Source organism: Brienomyrus brachyistius, chromosome 6 (assembly GCF_023856365.1).
Source record: "Brienomyrus brachyistius isolate T26 chromosome 6, BBRACH_0.4, whole genome shotgun sequence".
In the NCBI taxonomy this organism is placed as follows: Eukaryota; Metazoa; Chordata; class Actinopteri; order Osteoglossiformes; family Mormyridae; genus Brienomyrus; species Brienomyrus brachyistius.
The window spans coordinates 13,577,663-13,596,828 of record NC_064538.1 but is presented as its reverse complement, the minus strand read 5'-3'; the positions used below and the strand labels follow the sequence as shown (position 1 = coordinate 13,596,828).

Here is a 19,166-nt window from a genome sequence, read left to right as displayed (position 1 = left end):
TTCAGGAGAAGTTGTTCGTTGGAAGCTGCTCGCTGTGGGTAGTCGCCTGCTTGTCCGTATCGTTTTACAAAACGACTCGATAATCACGCCAAGTGCGCGTGCGAGCATACCGCAACTGGCTCGCCACCAAAAGCACCTGAGTTTGGGTGTCAGGTTTTCGTTCCTCTGTTCAGGCCACATGTTTCCCTGTTGTTTTTTTGGGTGACTAACATGCAGAATGTCTTCTGTCCCGGATGTGTGTGTGTGTGTGTGTGTGTGTGTGTGTGGCTCACAGCGGACAGCACCTTCGACAGCGGCCTGGGCTCCACTGCTTACTCCAACTCCCATGGCAGCCAGCGAGGTGCCCCCTACCAGTCACTCCTGGAGGCCTCTGCTGCCCCCGCGCCACAGGTTTGTGGCCACCTCTCTCTCCCGCTCTATCTGTCCACCATCTTGTGCGCGTCTGAGCCGGCCTCGTGCCCACAGACGCCCACTGCCCCCCTCATTCCTGCAGTGAGGCACGAATGAATTCCTCCGCTTTTTCTGAGATGTCAATCGGAGCCCCACAGCAGATACGTGCTCAGATCTGCGCGACTGGTGCAGCCATGTTGTTTTCGCCGGGCGACCTTGACACTTCTCTCTCTTGCCTACCGCTGTGCGAGCAGCACCGTTCCAGTGTGCCCTGTGTGATCTGGGAGACCCCCCTGTCTGACGACTGCTCCGACGGCTGTAGCGCCTGGCCGCCTGCAGGGGGCTGCCTCTCTGCCAGGCGGGCCAGCGCCTCCTTGGTTGAAGCTGTGCGATGCGACGCTCGCCTGAGCCCCACGTACCGTCCCTTAACACCACCACCGTGCTGCTGCCACACAGGGCACGCGACCACCTCTGACTGGAGGGGCATGTGGGCCGCAGATGAGAACGCGTCTTCCTCAGAGTCTACCCCTGCATGCGAAGGTTTTGCCCTGCTGAAGCCCCCTTTGCTGCTTCACCCCCCCCTGCTGCACTGGGATGCCCGTCGCCATAGTGACTCTTCCGTGGAGCCTTCCCCGGCCGAGCATCTGGCTCGGCGCCACTCGGACCTGGGCTCCCCACTTAGCCCCAGCTCGCCCCAGTACGTGGCCGGCTTGCCCTGCTGCGAAGCCTGCATGTCCCTCTGTGGGCCGTGGACCGGCTGCAGGTCCTCCTTGTGTGGGGCCCCGCCCATCACGGCCAGCAGGGGCCCTCCTGAGAGCCCAGAACTCACTCTCCTACACAAGTCTCTGCACTATATCATCAACATGAAGAGACACGGCCCGCCCCTCCCTCCAAGCTCTCCTGACAGAGGCCCACGCCGGCCCTCCTTTGGCCACAAGGAGGCTCCCAGCTGGTCACACTCCCGGCCCTGGGATGAGTGCCCCGGCCGCCTGCACAGGTGCAGTGACGAGGCGCCCCTTTGCCCACAGCACGTGGAGTTAGCGTGCGGGAACTGGCCCGGTGTCACGGTAGGTTAGAGGACGGAGGCCGAGCACCACCTGCCTCTATGACCTGTAGTCCTGGCGAATGCCATGAGCATGGGGCAGCTACTCTGGGGTCTGCGGGTCTGGGCCTCTGCCTGCAGGGGGCAGCAGACTCCTCTTTTCATTCCTGCTTCGCTTACTTTTCCACTGGCAGCAAAGGGGTCTTTAAAACATGGTGGTCTGTCACTTCTTCCTCGTCTGAGAGGCCATGCCTCCCCCTCCCTACAACTACCAGCTGCTCCTCTGGGTGCACTGAGGCTGCTGTGACTGGCTCACTACCCACATTCCCCTACCTTTGCTTTCCTACTTTTCTCTCGAGGGAAGGCGGCTGGTCTATGGATGTCTGTCAGATCTTTTGGGGCGTCTTCTCCTCAGTAGGAAATCCACACTGCAGTTTGGATGCTTTTCAGTATTGATTTATCGATGCACAACAATTTTCTCTTTCAGCAAGTGCTTGAAGTTGTAAGTGTAAATCCATGTATATGTTGCTTTTAATACAGGTTTGTTCTCTTCCAGTCTGGGATGCCTGTCTCTCCCAAAACAGCTGCCACAGCCACAGCTCCGCTTCCACTTGCCGGCCAGACCTTCCAACCTGCAGCTCACTCTTTACAGCAGAGCCAGCCGCCTGTGCAAACTTATCAGGCTGCAGCACCCACTATGCAGCAAAATCACCAGACTGCGCAGACCTTTCACCCTGCAACTCCCTCTGTACAGCCAAACCAGCCGACTGCACAGACCTACTTGGCTGCAGCACCCTCTGTGCAACCGAGCCAGCCGATTGTACAGACCTTCCAGCCTGTAGTGCCCTCTGTGCAGCCGAGTCAGCAGTCTGCGCAGACCCAGCCAGCTACAGCGCTATCTGTACAGACGAGCCAACAAGCTGCGCAAACCTACGCAGCTGCAGCACCCTCTGTACAGATGAGCCAGCAGCCTGCACAGACCTACCCGACTACAGCGTCCTCTGTACCGCAGAGTCAGCAGTTTGCACAGACCTTCCAACCTGCAGTGCCCCCTTTACATCCGAGCCAGCAGACTGTGCAGACCTACCCAGCTGCAGCGCCCTCTGTACAGACAAGCCAACAGTCTGCACGAATCTTCCCGGATGCAGTGCCCTGTGTGCAGCCGAGCCAGCAGGCTGCACAGACCTACCCACCTGCAATGACCACTGTACAGCCAAGCCAGCAGTCTGCACAGATGTACCCAGCTGCAGCACCCATTGCACAGGCTGGCCAGCCGATTGTGCAGACTTACCAGGCAGTAGCTGCTACACAGCAGTGCCAGCTACCTGCACCGACTTACCCACCTGCAGCAGCCATTGCTCAGTCAAGTCAGCAGACTGCGCAAGTGTACCCAGCTGCAGCATCTGCACAGACCTATGTATCTGCAGCCGCCACTGCACAGCATGGCTCAGTAACTGCACAGATGTATTCGGCTACAGCAAACACTGTACAGCAGAGCCAACTGACTGCACAAATCTATTCAGCCCCTGCATCAATTGCACAACCATGTCAGCTAGCTGCGCCGACCTACCCAGCTGCAATGGCTACCCCACAGCAAACCCAGCAAGGTGTACCGGCCTATGCAGCTGCAGTAGCTGCCCCACAGCAAACTCAACAAGCTACGCAGACCTACCCAGCTGCAATGGCTACCCCACAGCAAACTCAACAAGTTGCGCAAACCTACCCAGCTGCAGTAGCTACCCCACAGCAAACTCAACAAGCTGCGCAAACCTACCCAGCTGCGATGGCTACCCCACAGCAAACCCAACAAGTTGCGCAGACCTACCCAGCTGCAGTGGCTACCCCACAGCAAACCCAACAAGCTGCGCAGACCTACCCAGCTGCAGTAGCCACCCCACAGCAATCCCAACAAGCTGCACAGACCTACCCAGCTGCAATGGCTACCCCACAGCAAACCCAACAAGTTGCGCAGACCTACCCAGCTGCAGTAGCTACCCCACAGCAAACCCAACAAGCTGCGCAGACCTACCCAGCTGCAGTAGCCACCCCACAGCAAACCCAACAAGCTACGCAGACCTACCCAGCTGCAGTAGCCACCCCACAGCAAACCCAACAAGCTGCGCAGACCTACCCAGCTGCAATGGCAACCCCACAGCAAACCCAACAAGCTGCGCAGACCTACCCAGCTGCAATGGCCACCCCACAGCAAACCCAACAAGCTGCGCATACCTACCCAGCTGCAATGGCCACCCCACAGCAAACCCAGCAATCTGCGCAGACCTACCCAGCTGCAATAGCCACCCCACAGCAAACTCAGCAGCCTGCCCAGACCTACCCACCCACAGCACAGTCAGCTGAGCTGGCTTCTCAAAACTACGCATCTGCAACACTGACTGCACAGCATGGCCAGCAGGTAAGTGTGGCACCGGCCGCCCGACGGCTCAGACACTCTCAGCTGGGACTGGCGGCAGTCTGTCCGTTTGCAGTGGTGGGTGCCCAGTTTCCGGCAGCGTAATTCTGAGTCACAGCTGCGTCCGCAGACTGTGACCCTGTGTAGGAGATGAGTGCTTTTCTTGTGCTCCATTTTCATCTCACAGTTCCAGCCCTATTTCCACACTGCAGCTTTGCAGTCACAGGTAGATCTTCGTTCCTCTGATTGCACATTCCTCCTGCACCCCCCAGGTTTGACTGAAACCACACTTGAGGGGGTGCTGAAGTAACTTCACGCAGATTCACATTTGTGTCCCGCTAGATGTTTTACATCAGTTGTCTTTTGGTTTAAAGTGATGGCATCATGGCATTTTCGAAGGTTCTGGGATTTATACGCATCTTTTATTTTGAGGTTTTCATGTGAAGGTAAATAAGCTCATTCAGGCTACAGATCAGCTTGTTAAATGCCAGCCGTTTGCTTGCACTCGGGAACAGAAGGAGCAACGTGGGTCCCTGCAGTGACTGGGCCCCCCCCTCCTGTTACCCTCACCTCCTCCCCTCTCTCGCTTTCTCTCCCCCCACCTTCCGCCTCTTCTCACTGCAGCAGCTCTCCACGGGGCAGAACTTTCCTCAGCTCGAGGGAGCAAACCTACAGAGCCTCCCGCACTCGGCAGCCAACCAGGCTGGGCAGAAGGCTCTGAGCTTGCAGCCGTGCAGCCAGAAGGCAGCGCCGGTCCAGCCGCCGCAGGCCGTGCCGGTGACTCAGCTCACACAGGTAGCCGTGGCCCGACATCCATTCCCAGTCTGCCGACACGCAGAATCAAAATGCAGAATCTTTAGTGTGAAATGATTTGCGTGACAAGAAACTAATTGAGGTGTCCAGACATGTTTTGTCTATTTATGGCCCAGACAAGTGTGGTTGTGCTTGATTAGATGGCTGGGAGTCTGCGCAGATGGCACCAATCCTGGCCGGTATAATGGGATCAGTGCTGGTTTCTCTGCATGGGCCAGAGTTCAAGCGATTTATCCTCTACAGGCTTGTAGTATCCAAGTCTGTTTGATCTTTCTTCCGGCGTTTGCCATTCCAGTTCCCTTCCAGATATCCTGTTAATTCAGCAGAGGCTTCTTTTGCTCTTACACTCCTCCTCCTGTTCATCCTCAGCCCAGCTTTCCCAATCCCGGCACCTGCCCCCCCTCCCTTTTGTATATGGACTCGGGAACAGGTCATCATCATCTTTTGCCCCCCCCCTTCACTTTGCTCCTGCGGTTCCCCGGCCTCCCAGCAGGGGGTGCCGTTGAGCCTGTCCCTCTACTTGCTGTAGCCGTGCCTGGCCAGTTACCCCAGCAGTTGGGCATGAACATGGAACCCCCCGCTAATAGGCTTCACCAGCCTACCCCTTCCTCTCATACTCAGTGTAGCTCCTCCTTGCCTGATATTTCAGCTCTGTCTGTTTCTGAACCTCCCGGAGGTAAACATCTCCGCATTGGCTCCATCGATTCTCACAGAGTAACGTCTAAACCACAGCATTTGGTTTACAGCAGATATAGTAGCAGATATCCAGGGCTCTGCTTTCCCCTTGCAGCATGATCATTTGCATTCTCTGGGTGTCACCACATGCCAGCGGTCAGTTGCACCTCTCACGCCCTTGGGTCTGTCTCCCATGCTTGCAGGTGGCCACGCCCACACCAGCGCCCTCTGCCCTGCCCACGGATGCTGGCCGGCAAGGCATGCCTGCTCAGCTGCAGCCGAGCCCCCCTGCAGCAACGTCTTTACCGGCAAAGACCGTCGTAGACATGGCCTTGCAGGAGCAGAGCAGAGCTCCGTCTGCGCAGCCCCCTGGCAGCCAGCAGTCAAGTCAGCAGTTTCTCGCCAGCACAACCCCCGCAGCGGCAAGTCAGGAGGTGTGAACGGGCATGCTGGCCCCACCCTCAGGGGCACTGCTTTCTCTCACTCACACACACACACACACACACACACACACACACACACACACACACACACACACACACACACACACTGAGCTCCCATGGTTTTCTCAGCCTCGGCTGCCTTCCACACCTCTGCACTTTCCCCAGTCTGCAGCCCACAGCCTTTCCTCTCAGGGTACCTGATTGTATTTTCTTTTTTATTTGCCTCCAGGAACCTCAAGCAGACAAACAAGTGCCATTGCACAGTTACAACTACGACAGGTGTGTGTGTGTGTGTGTGTGTGTGTGTGTGTGTGTGTGGGTGTGGGTTATGTATATATTAAATTGTGGGAACCAAATGTCCCCAAAGTGTGATTAAAAACCTGTTTCTTTTTACCTTGTGGGGACAATTTTTTCTGTCCCCTTAAGGATAACCTCAGTTTTATAAAAATCTGTGACTGTGATCAAACTGAAATAGCATAAAGTCAGTTTTATTTGGTTACTTGGGTAAGGGGTTAGGGTGTCGTTGGGATTAGGGTATTGCCTATTGAAATGAATGCATAGTCACCACAAAGATTTGAATACGTGTGTGTTTATCTATGTGAGTGTGCAGATGCGTATAGGCATGTTACCTGTAGTTCATAGGAGCCTTTGACTATGGCATTTGACATAGCGACCTGTAGCTCTGCCGCATAGTCACTGAAAACACCCCCCTCCCCCCGCAGTGTCAACTCTGACGCCACCTCGGGGAAGGAGATGAGCGACGGCTATGAGGGCACGCCGGGGGGCAGCAGGGTGGATGCCAGGGTGAAGAGGCATCACCGGCGCTCGACACGCACGCGTTCCCGCCAGGAGAGGAGCAGCAAGGCCAAGCTGAGCATGCTCAATGTGAGTCTGCCTGCCCTCACACTGCACGGCATGGGCCGAGAGGGGGTGCAGGAGCGGCACCCTGGTGGGTGGGTGGGTGGATGGATGGATGGATGGATGGATATGTATACTACAGGGATCTGAAGGGGAAATGTGTTTGCATACAGATACAGAGACCAAAGTGAGAGACAAGGTTATGCAAAGATTAATATCATCGCTGCCTGGCCATACACATGTCCACTCTCTGACAATTGTGACTTTTTACTATAGATGGAATACACCTCTGGAATACAATTCTCCTCTGTCTATTGATATTGTTTGACGTCTAATTAACCAATGAAAAAATGTTTTATGAAGTCATCTGTTTAACTAGAACAAAAATTAGTACTAGTTGAACATTTTTGTCATGGTGGTTTGTGGATTATTTTTAGGGCTGCACAATATCACGTTGCGATAAAATCGCGATTATATACATGTGCAAGGTGTTAGATGACAGGTGTAAACCCCAGCTTTTTGGTACTATTCAGGTGTTTGCTTACACCCACAGTTTAGTAAGCAGATCAATAACGTGCCTAAAATATTAATGAGGTGCATTATGAGGCCCAAAAGTCGGTAGTCTGTATAAATTCGGCACGTTTCTGGTTATTAAATTCGGTTAGCAGAGCGCCACATGCTACTGCTTTCGTAAATCATGGAAGCCATAAGCACTGAAGTGGCGGTGAAGAAAGGGACAGCTTAAGTTTTTGAGGAAATGCATTTTTTCACGCTCCTGAAATAATAGATTTTTGATAAGTGATTTCATTGGACACAAGGGACCATGATGAATACGAGAAAATATTTGACTAGTTCTTGAATTTGCCATTCTGGTGTGACGTGGAGAGCCCAGGGTGACCCGCGGCTTAAACAGCTCTGAAAAGGTCCTTGGAGCCGCAGTGTCGACGAAGCGGCCCCCCCACTGCCACCCCCACCCTGCCACTGCACGGCCACTGTCTTCACTGGCTTCCATTTCACTCCTGCTTTGGACCATAAGGAAGATGCTGCCCTGTGACCCCGTTTCGTCTCCCTGACATCGTTTGTCGCTCTCAGGTGTGCAACACCGGAGACAAGATGGTGGAGTGCCAGCTGGAGACCCACAACAACAAGATGGTGACGTTCAAATTCGACCTGGACGGGGACGCCCCGGAGGAGATCGCCACGTACATGGTAAGATGATCGCTGCTCGTCTGCCACTGTCACTCGGCAACCCGCCACGGCTCTGCTGCCTTATTCTGAGTGCTTGTGTTTCTCGGGAGGGCTCCCCAAAGCCCACCACTGAGCTGTCATTGTAGGGCTGTTTCTTACTCATCAAACTTGGCCTTAATTAGAGTTATTGACACTGCTTTTTACTGGCTTGCTGAGTTCTACCCTCTGCCATCATATTTTTTAATTTTGTGATTTTGAAAATGACCTGGGGCCCCAGGACTCTTCTCTGTGAAGAGGGCAGGCAGAGGAGCTGTGCCAGGGCCGTTTGGGGAACCGGGGGACCTGGGGCTGTGATCTGCACCCCCCCCCCCCCCATCATGCTCCAGCTGCCTTCTGCGTGTCTCCCTGCTTTGGAACATGATCATGTGCGTTCCCAGGTGGAGAACGACTTCATCCTGCCCCTGGAGAAGGAGATCTTCATCGAGCAGCTGAAGGACATCGTGGACAAGGCGGAGGACATGCTGAGTGAGGACACCGAGGGCGAGCGCAGCTCCGATCAGGGCACCAGCCCCCAGCAGGCCCCCTGCAGCTTCCCCGGGGGGGAGGTATGTGACCCCATGAGCCGCTTTACTGACACCTCAACCCCCCTCCTCGACGTGGAGTGTGACGGCTCACGTTTCTCCTGTTCCAGGGAGCGAAGACGCCACAGCTTCACACCCACCAGGCTGTCTACCAGCAGAACGGTAAGCCTGCCTCTGCTTTATCACAGGCGAGGGGGGGGATTCTGGTCCCTGCCTGGGGAGGTGAAGCCAGGAGGGTTTTATTTTTAAGTGGTGATGCACAGGTGGTGCTCAGTAAGAGGGATGGTGGAGGGAGGGTCTCGCCTACAGTGCGTTAAACGATAACCGTGTGTTTAAGCGTAATTCCTTCAGTCCCGCTGAGAGCTTCAAAGCCCTGTTCTGAGAAATGGGGGGGGGGCTGGTCTGCAGCTTGAACCTACGCTCGGCTCGGTGGGTGACCTTCCCTTCCTTTCCCCATGGCCTCTGCTAGTCCTGCACACTGGCAAGAGGTGGTTCATCATCTGCCCCGTGGTCGAGTCCCCGACTCCCGACGAGAGGAAGCCTTTAGCCGCGGCCAGCTCCTCAGCACAGGGTGAGACGCTCGCTCGCACACATGCACACTTTCTGAGGAGACGGTGGGAGTAGCGCCCTCCTCCTGTCCTGACATAGACGTGATGCTGCATGTCTGCTGTATTGCCACAAACCCGGCTCGTCCCCTCACTCTGTCCCCAGAGCCAGCCCTGCCTGTCCAGTCTGGGGTCCCCTCCCCACCCTCCCTGGCCCCCGCTGCTCCACCGGACCCCGACCCGGACGGGGGGAAGGCCCTGCATTCGCCGTCATCCACAGGGACTGCTGATGATGCAATGGGGGCGATGCTGGTGGAGGATTCCCCGGGGGGTCGCCCGGGCCCTGTGTCGCCCACCCATGGTGCTCAGCAGGCGGCAGAGGTGGCGTGTGCGGCCGCCGTCATGTCGGACATCCCCTGCTGTCCCATCGTCTCGCCCCTGTCCTTGGACGTGCAGGCCGGCCAGGCCGTGGCCCCGGGGGGGGAGCCCCTCCTCCGGCAGGGTGACCCAGCCCAGCCGCTGGTAGTCATGCAGCAGCCATTTGCCACGCCCATGCAGTCATCAGTGGGCGGGGCCAAATCCGTCTCACAGCCGCAGAGCCCCGCCATGGCCCCACAGGTGGCCGCTTCAGGCCACGCCCCCTGCCAGCTGTCCGGGCCGGGCGAATCCGACGGGGAGGGCCCTCCCAGGGTCGGCTTTGTGGACAGCACCATCAAGACGCTGGATGAAAAGCTGCGCACCTTGCTGTACCAGGAGCACGCGTCCCCACACACGGCCCCCGGGCCACCAGAGACACCAGGGCCTGGAGTGGAGCTCGCCCCCTCTCCCTCTGGGGGGGACGGTTTGGTAAAGCTTAGGGATCCTTTATTCTCACAATGATTTGGGGGGGGGATGCCTACCTGCAGGGGGTTACTCTTCTCCCCGTGGTGTGAGACGGCTTTGTGTCGTTTCTTTTTAAATGTGGCTTTCTTAGCTTTTTAGAAATTGGTACTCTGACAACGGAATAGGTTCATGTTCCCGCTAATGTCATCGTATTCCGGCCTTCAGATATCTGTAAGGTCCCTCAGTCTCACTTCTGACATCCTCTGAGTCCGTTTGCGCTCAGCAACCTGCCATTACGAAATATGAGCTTTACCGTTGTATTTTTTTTTCGCTCCGTCTTACTGGTTCACACAAAGCTTTCAGTCACGTCGAACTGCAGCAGAAAGTGAGTTTGGAGTCCATGTGGAGCCGGTAATGAAATGTCCGTTTGGGCACAATTAGATCACGTGGATGACATTGAATGAGGAGGCTGTTCCTCTGGGAGCGACTGCAGCCAGTGGCCCCCTCCTGACTGCAGGGAACGCTGTCACATGGCCAGCAGAGTCTGCCAGTCTTCTGAGGTGCTGTACTGACCAGCCGTCCCAGGCGACCGGGCCTCGCACGCCCCCCAGATTTCTGCATCTGCTCATTCCTGTTTCGACACTGTCACGACCAGGATTATTATCGTTAACTGATGACAACATATTTTTGTTGGTGGTAATCATTCAGGGAAACGTAATCCAGTATGTTGCCTTTAGGTGAGCATTAATAGTGCCTGGAACATGTTTGGCCCATTTTCGTACATAATGCACTAAATATTCATGTAGGATTCTCTGAAGATCGAACTCATAAAATAGCTTCACAAGTTTCAGTCTATCACTAGAAATAAATTTCCTAAAACACACTGAAGCTGAAATACATTTCAGTTTAGTTTTTAATATAAGTTTAAAATAACTAATAAAACCTAATTTAAATTAAAATTGAAAATAATTACAAAATAACCTAAAAATTCTAAACTATAATACTGCTGTGCTCCACAAATTAAAGAGCCAATCCAAGGGATCCCTGAAGGTTAACCAACAGAAAGTCACTGTGATTCCAGGTTTGGGTTTTCCATCATTCATCCATTCAGTCTGCCGGGGAAGTGATTTCGCTGAGGATTGTAGAGGATTACCCTTTGTCAATGCAGCTGTTTCCAGATTACAGATTATTACCCTCTTTGTACCTTGGACTTAGCTGTTTAGCACTGAGGATTGTGGGATGTATCAAGCCAGGCTTCTTCTGAACGGGCCTGCCTGATGTCCAGAACATTATTGTGTTTTAATGCCGCTCGCTTCCTGGAACGGGTTAATGGATATTTTGGCGTGAGCCCCAAGGTTAATTGTCTCAACCCCCCCACCCCAAGCGGATGCGTGAGCCTTAAAGCTGCTGGCTCCATTAAAATAGGAGCACAGAACACACAGCCAGTGGGCGAGCATGAACTGGCTCAAGTTCCCTGGCCTGCAGCTCAGTGCCAAGCCTGCCTGAATGTCACTGCTCTGTGTTGCAGCCCCTGATCCCCGAAAGGACCGACAGCCTGGCTACGCTGAGTGACTCTGCTGTGGTCGGTATGTGCGTCACTCTCTACCTTCCGTCACAAATCAGGAATCCCACAGAACATGTCAGATTGTGTGTTGGTGTGATGGTGACCAGCTCCTGTAGTGCGCCGCGCTAAAAATGCAAAAGTCAGGGGTTCGAATGCCCTAAGGTGCACACAATTTGCAACACTTCCCTGTACTGTAAGTTGCTTTGGATGAAAGCGTCAGATGGTTGTATGTAGGGCACGCGCATAACAAAGCCTGTTTTTAAGAATCTGAGGAGAAAAGAATTTTTAAAGGAATAACACCCCACTAGTATAAAACTGAATTCAGGAGAACTTATATGGAAGGTCTTTCAAACCAAAGACGACGTTTAGCTTCTGCCTGCTTTAGGCACCATTTGCAGTGTAATTTAACAAGGGCCCCCTTCTCCCATACCCTTCTCCCATAGTCTCTAATGACCTAACAAGGGCAGGGCCACAGATGGCGCTAGGGGGACGTAATCGCTTAAGGAAGCAACAATCGAGTGTCCTGCTCTGTCAAATGTTTGAAAGCTTCTGCCAATCGATTTCCTGTAGCAGCGCAGACAGACTAAAAACAGAAGTCTTTAGTCAGGTGTGCTTTAGCTGTGGGTGGCAGTTCTCCGTGATGTTCTGCTCATGGACACAGTAAGGGTGTCTCCTCTGCCTGCAGGTTCCCCCAGGACAGTAAGTAAGAGAGACTCGGTTCCGAACTCCAGCTCACACACCGAATCCCAGAGCCAATTCCAGGTATTCTCTCCATTTCAGGCCTTTTTCAAACTTTTATTTTGTAATTCTTTGAAAAACAGAGATTTAATTTCCATCTACCACAATAGTCCTTAAATACTTACAGTAGTGACATTTGGTTAGTCATTCTCTGTATTTAATGTTTCAGTAGCTGTCCTCGTCTGTTAACAACCCATTTCACAGTGATTTAAAATACATTTATCAGACATGTAGGTAGAGGGACATGGACATTGCATGTCACATCTCCATAAATCCATGCTGTTCTCCTTAACGTTCCTGACTTTATACAGTTTTCCTTTTGATGCAATTAAAATGTCACATTTAAATGCAGGCTTGCTTTGAGCAGTACAAATGTGGCATTGTTTTACGGCTGGGGTGTCAAACTCTGGTCCTGGGGGGCCGGAGCCCTGTGTAGCTTAGTTCTTTCCCTGTTCCACCATAAGTGATTTGGCTCGAGCGACATGGTAATTAGCACAAGGAGTTGAATCAGGTGTGTTAAATGAGGGGAAACCCAACAATGTGCAGGGCTCCAGCCCCCCAGGACCGGAGTTTGACATCCGTGTTTTAGAGCATGCTGTGGTTCATTGAGGGTTTGTTTGTGTTTGTTCCGTCTCCCGTAAGCTCATCCCCACTGCACCGGACATAGTGAGCAGGCTAGAGCGAAACAAGAAAAGCAAGAGCACATGTGGCTCTCACGCGCCCCCTAGTGGCAAAGGCGGCTGCAGGTCCCTGTCTAACGGAGACGGTGAAGATTTGCCCGTCACCACGATTGGCAGGTTCTCGGTCATCAACACCAAAGATGACGTCACCCTGAAGACGCAAAGCAACCGCTATTCCGCGCCCCCTGACTTCTACCCCGATGGCGCCCCCCCTGGCCAGGAACACGGTGCCACGCCAACGGACTGCCCGCGCCAGTCCTCAGACTCGGAGGAGGAGAGCGCCTTAGCGGGGCCGGGCACTCCCGCGCCGGCGAGCCAGGCACGCCCGGAGAGCAGTGGTGCCGACCTCATGAAGAAGGCCGTGGCCTTCCTGCGCCGATCGGGCCGCGGCGGCAGTACACAGAGCTCGGACTCCCCAGCTCGGCATGGCGGCAGCGACGCCCCCAGTGTGCCCGTCTCCTCCCTGCACTCGCACTCCTCCTACATGAGCAGTGACAACGACTCGGAGTTCGAGGACGCTGACATGAAGAAGGAGCTGCAGCGACTGAGAGAAAAGTAAGTAGCTCTGGAACCGGGAATGTCCTCTGGCGCGTGACCTGTCTCACGCCCTGCGGCAGATATCTTGTTAGACAGTGTTTGGGTACTTTAAGTAACCGCATGGATGTTAACAAATTATGGTGAATCAGTGGGTAGCACTGTCTGTCATCTGCAGTGTAAGAGGTCCAGTCCTACGTTGTGAGAGTGTGGGGACCAAATACATGTACAGTTGCAGTCCTATAGAACATGTTGACTAGCAGGATCTTGGCCCTCCCTTGTTCTGGACCCATACTAGCACGTCTTAACCTCTCTTGTATGCATCCTGTCAGAATTGCAGGCCCCCCGGTCTTTCTCACCGACAACATTCACACTTGTCTTGCAGGCACATGAAGGAGATCTCCGAGCTGCAGGCCCATCAGCGGGGGGAAATCGAACTGCTGTATAAGAAACTGGGCAAGCAACTCCCTCCCACCATTGGCTTCCTCCACACGGCGCCCCCTACAGGCCGGAGGCGAAGAGCTAGCAAGCACAAGCTGAAAGCCGGCAAGCTGCTCAACCCAGTGGTGCAGCAGCTGAAGAACATCAGCACAAACCCCAGTGAGTGTGGACAGGGGCCGTGGGAGCCATGCAGCCCGCGGGAGGGATGCTAGGCCTACCCACCCTGAGAGGGCCCAACCCACAGGGGGCACGGGACCGGCTCCCTAACTGTATCAATGCCTAAATAAAGTAGAACGTCAGCAGTACCACACTTGTTTATTGCGAGTTATGATCTCATCAACACCGGCATGGCTAAACGTCTTCATGGGGCATGGTATGCCAATGGGGGAACAAGCCGATCACACTCGAGGAGGGTCACCCCCACGCTTGGGACGTACTGGGAGAACTATGCGTCAGTTGCAGGGCTACCTGTGCCACCTGTGTGCCACGGCTTTAACGCCACAACTTCCTGTCACGCCTCTAGACCAGTGTTTCCCAATCCGGTCCTCTGGGACCCTCAGTCAGTCAATGTTTTTCGCTCCCTGCCAGACAGTCCACGTTTTTACTTCCTGCTGGGGATTGTGTGTCGGTCCCCGAGGACCGGATTGGGAAATGCTGATTTGGACCTTTTCTCTGCTCTGTCTGTTTAAAAGTCATGGTGCGTTGTTTCAAATATGTTACCCCTTCACCATTTATTTCAGTGTAACGCATATCATTAGTAGGTGTCTAGATTTGTGTCCATGGCCTGAATTCAGATCCAAAGTGGCCAGTGTGGGGTTTGGTGTTTGCGGTCGACTTGGTGTTGCTGTATGTTTTAAAAAATGGGGCCCATGGAATCAGAATGTGGCGTGTGAGTAGTTGGAAGGGCAGTTGATGGAGATTCTGATGGTGTGTTTTATTCGGTTATGGATCAGCAAGCGGGTTTCCTGTTTCTGTTTGGCAGGATGCATGTTTGTGTGGCGCACACATGCGTTGTGATGGTGTGCGTTGGCCAGTGGTGGGACCACGTGTGTATTTGAGTGCTGAATGTCGACCCCTGTGTTTGTATGGTACACCTGTGCATTGTCTTCCTGAAGGTGAGACCGCGCTGCCCCCTGCTGACTTGTCAGCCAAAGTGTCAGGGCTGGCGGACGGCGAGGCCTTCTCCCCGACCGGCACCCTCCCCGCCTCCGCCTCGGATTCTGTGCAGACCCAGCAGCCCTGCTCTCTGAAAGGCTCGCTCTCCTCCGACAACATCTATGCCGGCTTTCAGAGCGAAGGGTTAGAGGCCCACAGTGGGTTAGGCCAAGGTACCCGCCGGCCCCTGCACCACCTCCTTTCTCACACGCACGCACACGCACGCACACTTGCTGCACCCCCCTCTCACACATGGACACGTGCGAACCAGCTACACTCCACAGCATGCAGCAAACTCTGGGTGACACGCTTAGCCAGAGTGGCACGTTGGCAGGGACTGTACCTGGTGCCACGCGTGCTAACTCCAAGCTCTGGATAGTTGGCATGTCATCTTCTGACACCTTAGCCTATGAGGGGACGCTACTGACCAGCGTGTCAGTCTGGGATGCTCCACAGATGACTCGGAGAGCACTGCTAAGAGGGCGGGACCTACCGACAGCTGGGTGGAGTTTAGTGGGCCAGTGCGTCTGGGTCCCAAAGCGTCATTTCCCGAAACGTTTACACGTCCCATCTCCATCTCTTTCTTTTATTTTTTCATTCGGCACACGCTGAACATGCCAACATAGCATCTGTAAATCAAAATCACTGGGGGGGGGAGGTGAGGTCCTCACTCCTAGCCCTGTAGGACTGTGGTGGGGGCACAGGAGGCCCCACAATGTCTAACTGAGCAAATTGTGGCAGTTTCAGCATCTGCAGTTATGATCTTCGGTAAAAGTGGCACCATGCTACGCTCTCCAGGGCCAGGAGTAAAGGCTTCCCCAAGTCTGCCGTGCTACACGCGTGTGAATCCGCAGACGCCGTCACACACTCTTTTAACATGTGGTCCACAAGCGCTGACCTGACCTCTGACCCGGGGCTCTGTGGCTGTGGGGGGGGGGGGGGGCTGAGGGCCCCACGGGGCTCTGGAGGGAGGGGCTTTTTCCATGCCAGCTGTGTGGACTTCACAAGTCTCTCTGTTTCTTCTCTTCTTCCCTCTATATTCATTTGCAGGCTGGACGGTTTACCACCAAACTCCTGAGAGAGTGACCTATAAATCTAGTAGCAAACCACGTGCTCGATTCCTCAGTGGACCTGTCTCTTTGTCCATCTGTTTGTATTCTTCTTTATACCTTCTTTCATCTCCACTCGCTTCCTCTTTCCTTTGACCTGCTTCGTCATTCCAGCAGGCCGCCTGACTCATTCCTCACCTTTGTTTTTTTTTTTTGTTCCTTTTCGTTAATAACTTTTATAACCTTTTCCCTGCCTTTTGCACTGTTGCTTTCACTTGGGTTTTCCTTTTCCTCCCCATAATGCACTTGTACTTTTTGTCCACCTTTCCCCCCCCCATTCCACCCCCCCATACAAATGCTTTTGTGCACTCTGCTTCTGGTCTCTGGACACCAAAAGCATATGTGGAAGAGCTCGTCTTCTTCTCTTAAGCGTGGGCAGTGATGTCGAATCGGACTTCCCCCTGCCCCCCCTGCCCCCCCACCACCACCAGCCTGTGTGCCAAAGCCTTTGTATCCCCCGTTTTGTCTGTTCAGTAATCCTTTTGATTTGCGATTATGCGGAGTGTCCAAAACACAAATAATAACTTGGAAGATGCCTGGCCTCCGGTTGAAGAGCGGTCTCTTTCACACATGTTTGGGACTTTGAAGACGTGCATGTGACAGGCCGATACAGAACTAGGAAGGCACTGATGGGCACTTACTCCTTGAAAAGGGCTGTATTTCAATATTACTTTTTTAATACAACTGTCTACTCTGTTGCTTTCCTTGCATGAGAAAAATGCTGATACAGAAGTGCTCCAGCTAGTGCCCATCCTCTTCCAATTGGCATTTCATATACTCTTAACAGTGCTCTCCTTCCAGTCCCTTTCGCCTGACCTCTAAAGTGCCCCTCTGTCCCGCATTTTGCTCCCAGAGGCACAGCCCATGTCCATGTCACCGAATTGGTTGAGAATACTCTGGCTGGAGCACTGCGTTTTCGCTGTCCAGTATGACATCCACTAAATGTAGCGGTAGTTCTAATCGTAGTCTTTAGAGGATCAGTGCATAGATGTTCTCGCTCTGCCGTTAGTGTTTAAGAGCTGAGGATAATCTATTTCTTTCTTTGTTGCTGCTTTTACTATATGTTTAAATAGATCACTCAAATAGGTCCTTTTCTCAGTCACCGAACTTGTAATTTTTCCTTTTGTCTACTCATATAAATTTATCGTTATCCGTTTAGATTTACGATTAGCTACCATTGATACCTTGAAGTTTTATCCTGTTTTTTGCACTGTAAATGAAAACTGCTCATTCTTCTATATTTAGATTTATTGACATTTCAGTCTGGAATGTTTTTTATTTTTAGTTATTTTTTTTGCATGGATGATTGTTTATGTACCTCAGTAAACCCTATTACAGGGGTTATGTTTGTATTCTGGTAGCATCCGTTTAGAGAAATAATTTGAAGCAGTTTTTCCAGTAGTGCTAAATGATGACAGAGCATATTGAATGGGCTCACCCCAATATCATTTTTGCTGCAAGAGACCTGCTAACTTTTAATAGCACAAATTTATGAAGAAAATAAGCCCTTTATTACAGCATCCAAATCACTGATTATAACCCCCCCTCCCCCCTTTCAGTTAATCTTAATTTCATTTAGTTGAACTTTTCGTTAACACTGGCTGTATGTATTGCTTTGAAACAGCTTGTCCACCGATCTGTCTGGTTACGTCTGTCGAGGCCTAACTGTGTGTGTGTCTTGTACCTCCCCTTATAGGGTCAACCCTGAAACGGCTATGTCTAGGCAAAGAGCGGAGTAGTAGTAACTATCTCATTTACTTCTTTCCTTGTTCCACTTGGCATGAGCAGTCTGATGTGATTATTGTGTCACAAAGTCCATGGCCGTTCGAACGCTGAGAAGTGCGCGCAGGGTGTGTGTCATGTCATATCCGTGAGCGTAGTGTTCTTGCCATTTCTTTCCTTTTTCATTCCTCCTAGTGCATGAAAACGTTAGACCGCCTGTTTTGTGCATCACTGTGACCTTACTTTTTTGTATCAGCATTAAGGTATGGCTGTTCTCTGCTATGTGGGAGTGGAGTTTGAGAGCATAGGATTCCCCTACTTTATTAAAAGGATAACTAATTGAAATGACTCTCCAGTGTTTAAATGAAATATCCTTTTAGACCTTTTGCATATATATTATACTTGGAATAGACAAGCTTCAGTAAGATTAGCTCATAATGAATGTTAACTGCACCTTTATAATGCATTCAGTATACAGTCATTCAGTGCACCTTCATAATTTATTCTTAGAAAATTCATGTCAACCTAACATGTAATTATACCTTAACATCCTAATTTAACAGCTTTAATATACATTAATAAACATTATGTGACGAGAACAAATATAATAATTATGTAAATAATTATGTGTAATGTTGGTTTTTAATGTATGTTAAAGCTGTGGAGGTATGTTAGGATGTTAAGGTATAATTACATGCTGCTTATTAAGATGCACTGAATATTATAAAAGCATTATGAAGGTGCTGTTACCGGTTAGTCTTTCAAAAAAGAGCTGGAATCGTCTTTGATCAAATCAGCCTAGAATCACGCAGAAGCAGTAGAAGAGGCTACTGCACGTGCAGTGAAATCGTGGTTCCTTGCTATATACGTTTAGTTAAGTGAGGCAGAAATCGTCCACAGTTTCAGACTCTGAAGATGTCACATGTATGCAAAAGGGGCTTGTGGTGTGTTGCTCTGTCCCTAGCTGTGTGGAGTGCAGATTCAGGAGCCACCTGTCTTACAGGGTCCCATCACGGCAGCGGGGCAACTGCGATGGCCTCCCGGCACAGCCAGCAGCAGGCCCCCCCGGCCGGCTCCACGGCCCCCCTGCCACTGGCAGGCCTCACCCAGGCTCAGACCAACAACAGCAACAACAAGAGCGCCACCTTCACGGACGATCTGCATAAGCTGGTGGACGACTGGGCCAAGGAGACTCTGGCGGCCACGCAGGCAAAACCCCCCACCAATCAGAGCAGGGAGCAGCAACGGCGGCGGCGGCATGGGCGGGGCCTGGACACCAGAGCCATGCCCATGGGCGCAGCAGCCAATGAGGTGATTGGAAGGGGATTGAGCAAAAAAGAAGTGTCACGCTGGTGAAGTATGCGGGGGGCACATAGGGGAGGGAGTAAGACAGGATTTGTTCAGTTTAAATCTCTTCAGTGTAATTAACGTCATTCATTTCATTTCTGCGGATCCT

General features: G+C 52.5%; 1 protein-coding gene across 27 annotated transcripts in view; it reads left to right on the top strand.

Moving 5' to 3' along the window:
* The window catches only part of LOC125745370 (serine/threonine-protein kinase WNK2-like), a 40,585-nt gene that overhangs the window by 18,064 nt on the left and 3,355 nt on the right, over positions 1-19,166 (top strand). For 2 of the 27 annotated variants that reach the window (XM_049018126.1, XM_049018125.1), the window contains 20 exons: positions 275-390; positions 645-1,457; positions 1,989-3,845; positions 4,467-4,637; positions 5,534-5,764; positions 6,003-6,052; positions 6,496-6,658; positions 7,724-7,840; positions 8,257-8,424; positions 8,511-8,562; positions 8,870-8,971; positions 9,112-9,791; positions 11,296-11,353; positions 12,017-12,093; positions 12,712-13,304; positions 13,669-13,883; positions 14,840-15,052; positions 15,930-16,028; positions 17,685-17,729; positions 18,714-19,021. In XM_049018126.1, coding sequence (XP_048874083.1) covers positions 275-390; positions 645-1,457; positions 1,989-3,845; positions 4,467-4,637; positions 5,534-5,764; positions 6,003-6,052; positions 6,496-6,658; positions 7,724-7,840; positions 8,257-8,424; positions 8,511-8,562; positions 8,870-8,971; positions 9,112-9,791; positions 11,296-11,353; positions 12,017-12,093; positions 12,712-13,304; positions 13,669-13,883; positions 14,840-15,052; positions 15,930-16,028; positions 17,685-17,729; positions 18,714-19,021 — 6,128 coding nt within the window. The remainder of the gene's footprint in view (positions 1-274; positions 391-644; positions 1,458-1,988; positions 3,846-4,466; positions 4,638-5,533; positions 5,765-6,002; positions 6,053-6,495; positions 6,659-7,723; positions 7,841-8,256; positions 8,425-8,510; positions 8,563-8,869; positions 8,972-9,111; positions 9,792-11,295; positions 11,354-12,016; positions 12,094-12,711; positions 13,305-13,668; positions 13,884-14,839; positions 15,053-15,929; positions 16,029-17,684; positions 17,730-18,713; positions 19,022-19,166) is intronic. The other 25 variants (XM_049018152.1, XM_049018151.1, XM_049018143.1 and 22 more) reach the window with 25 other exon arrangements.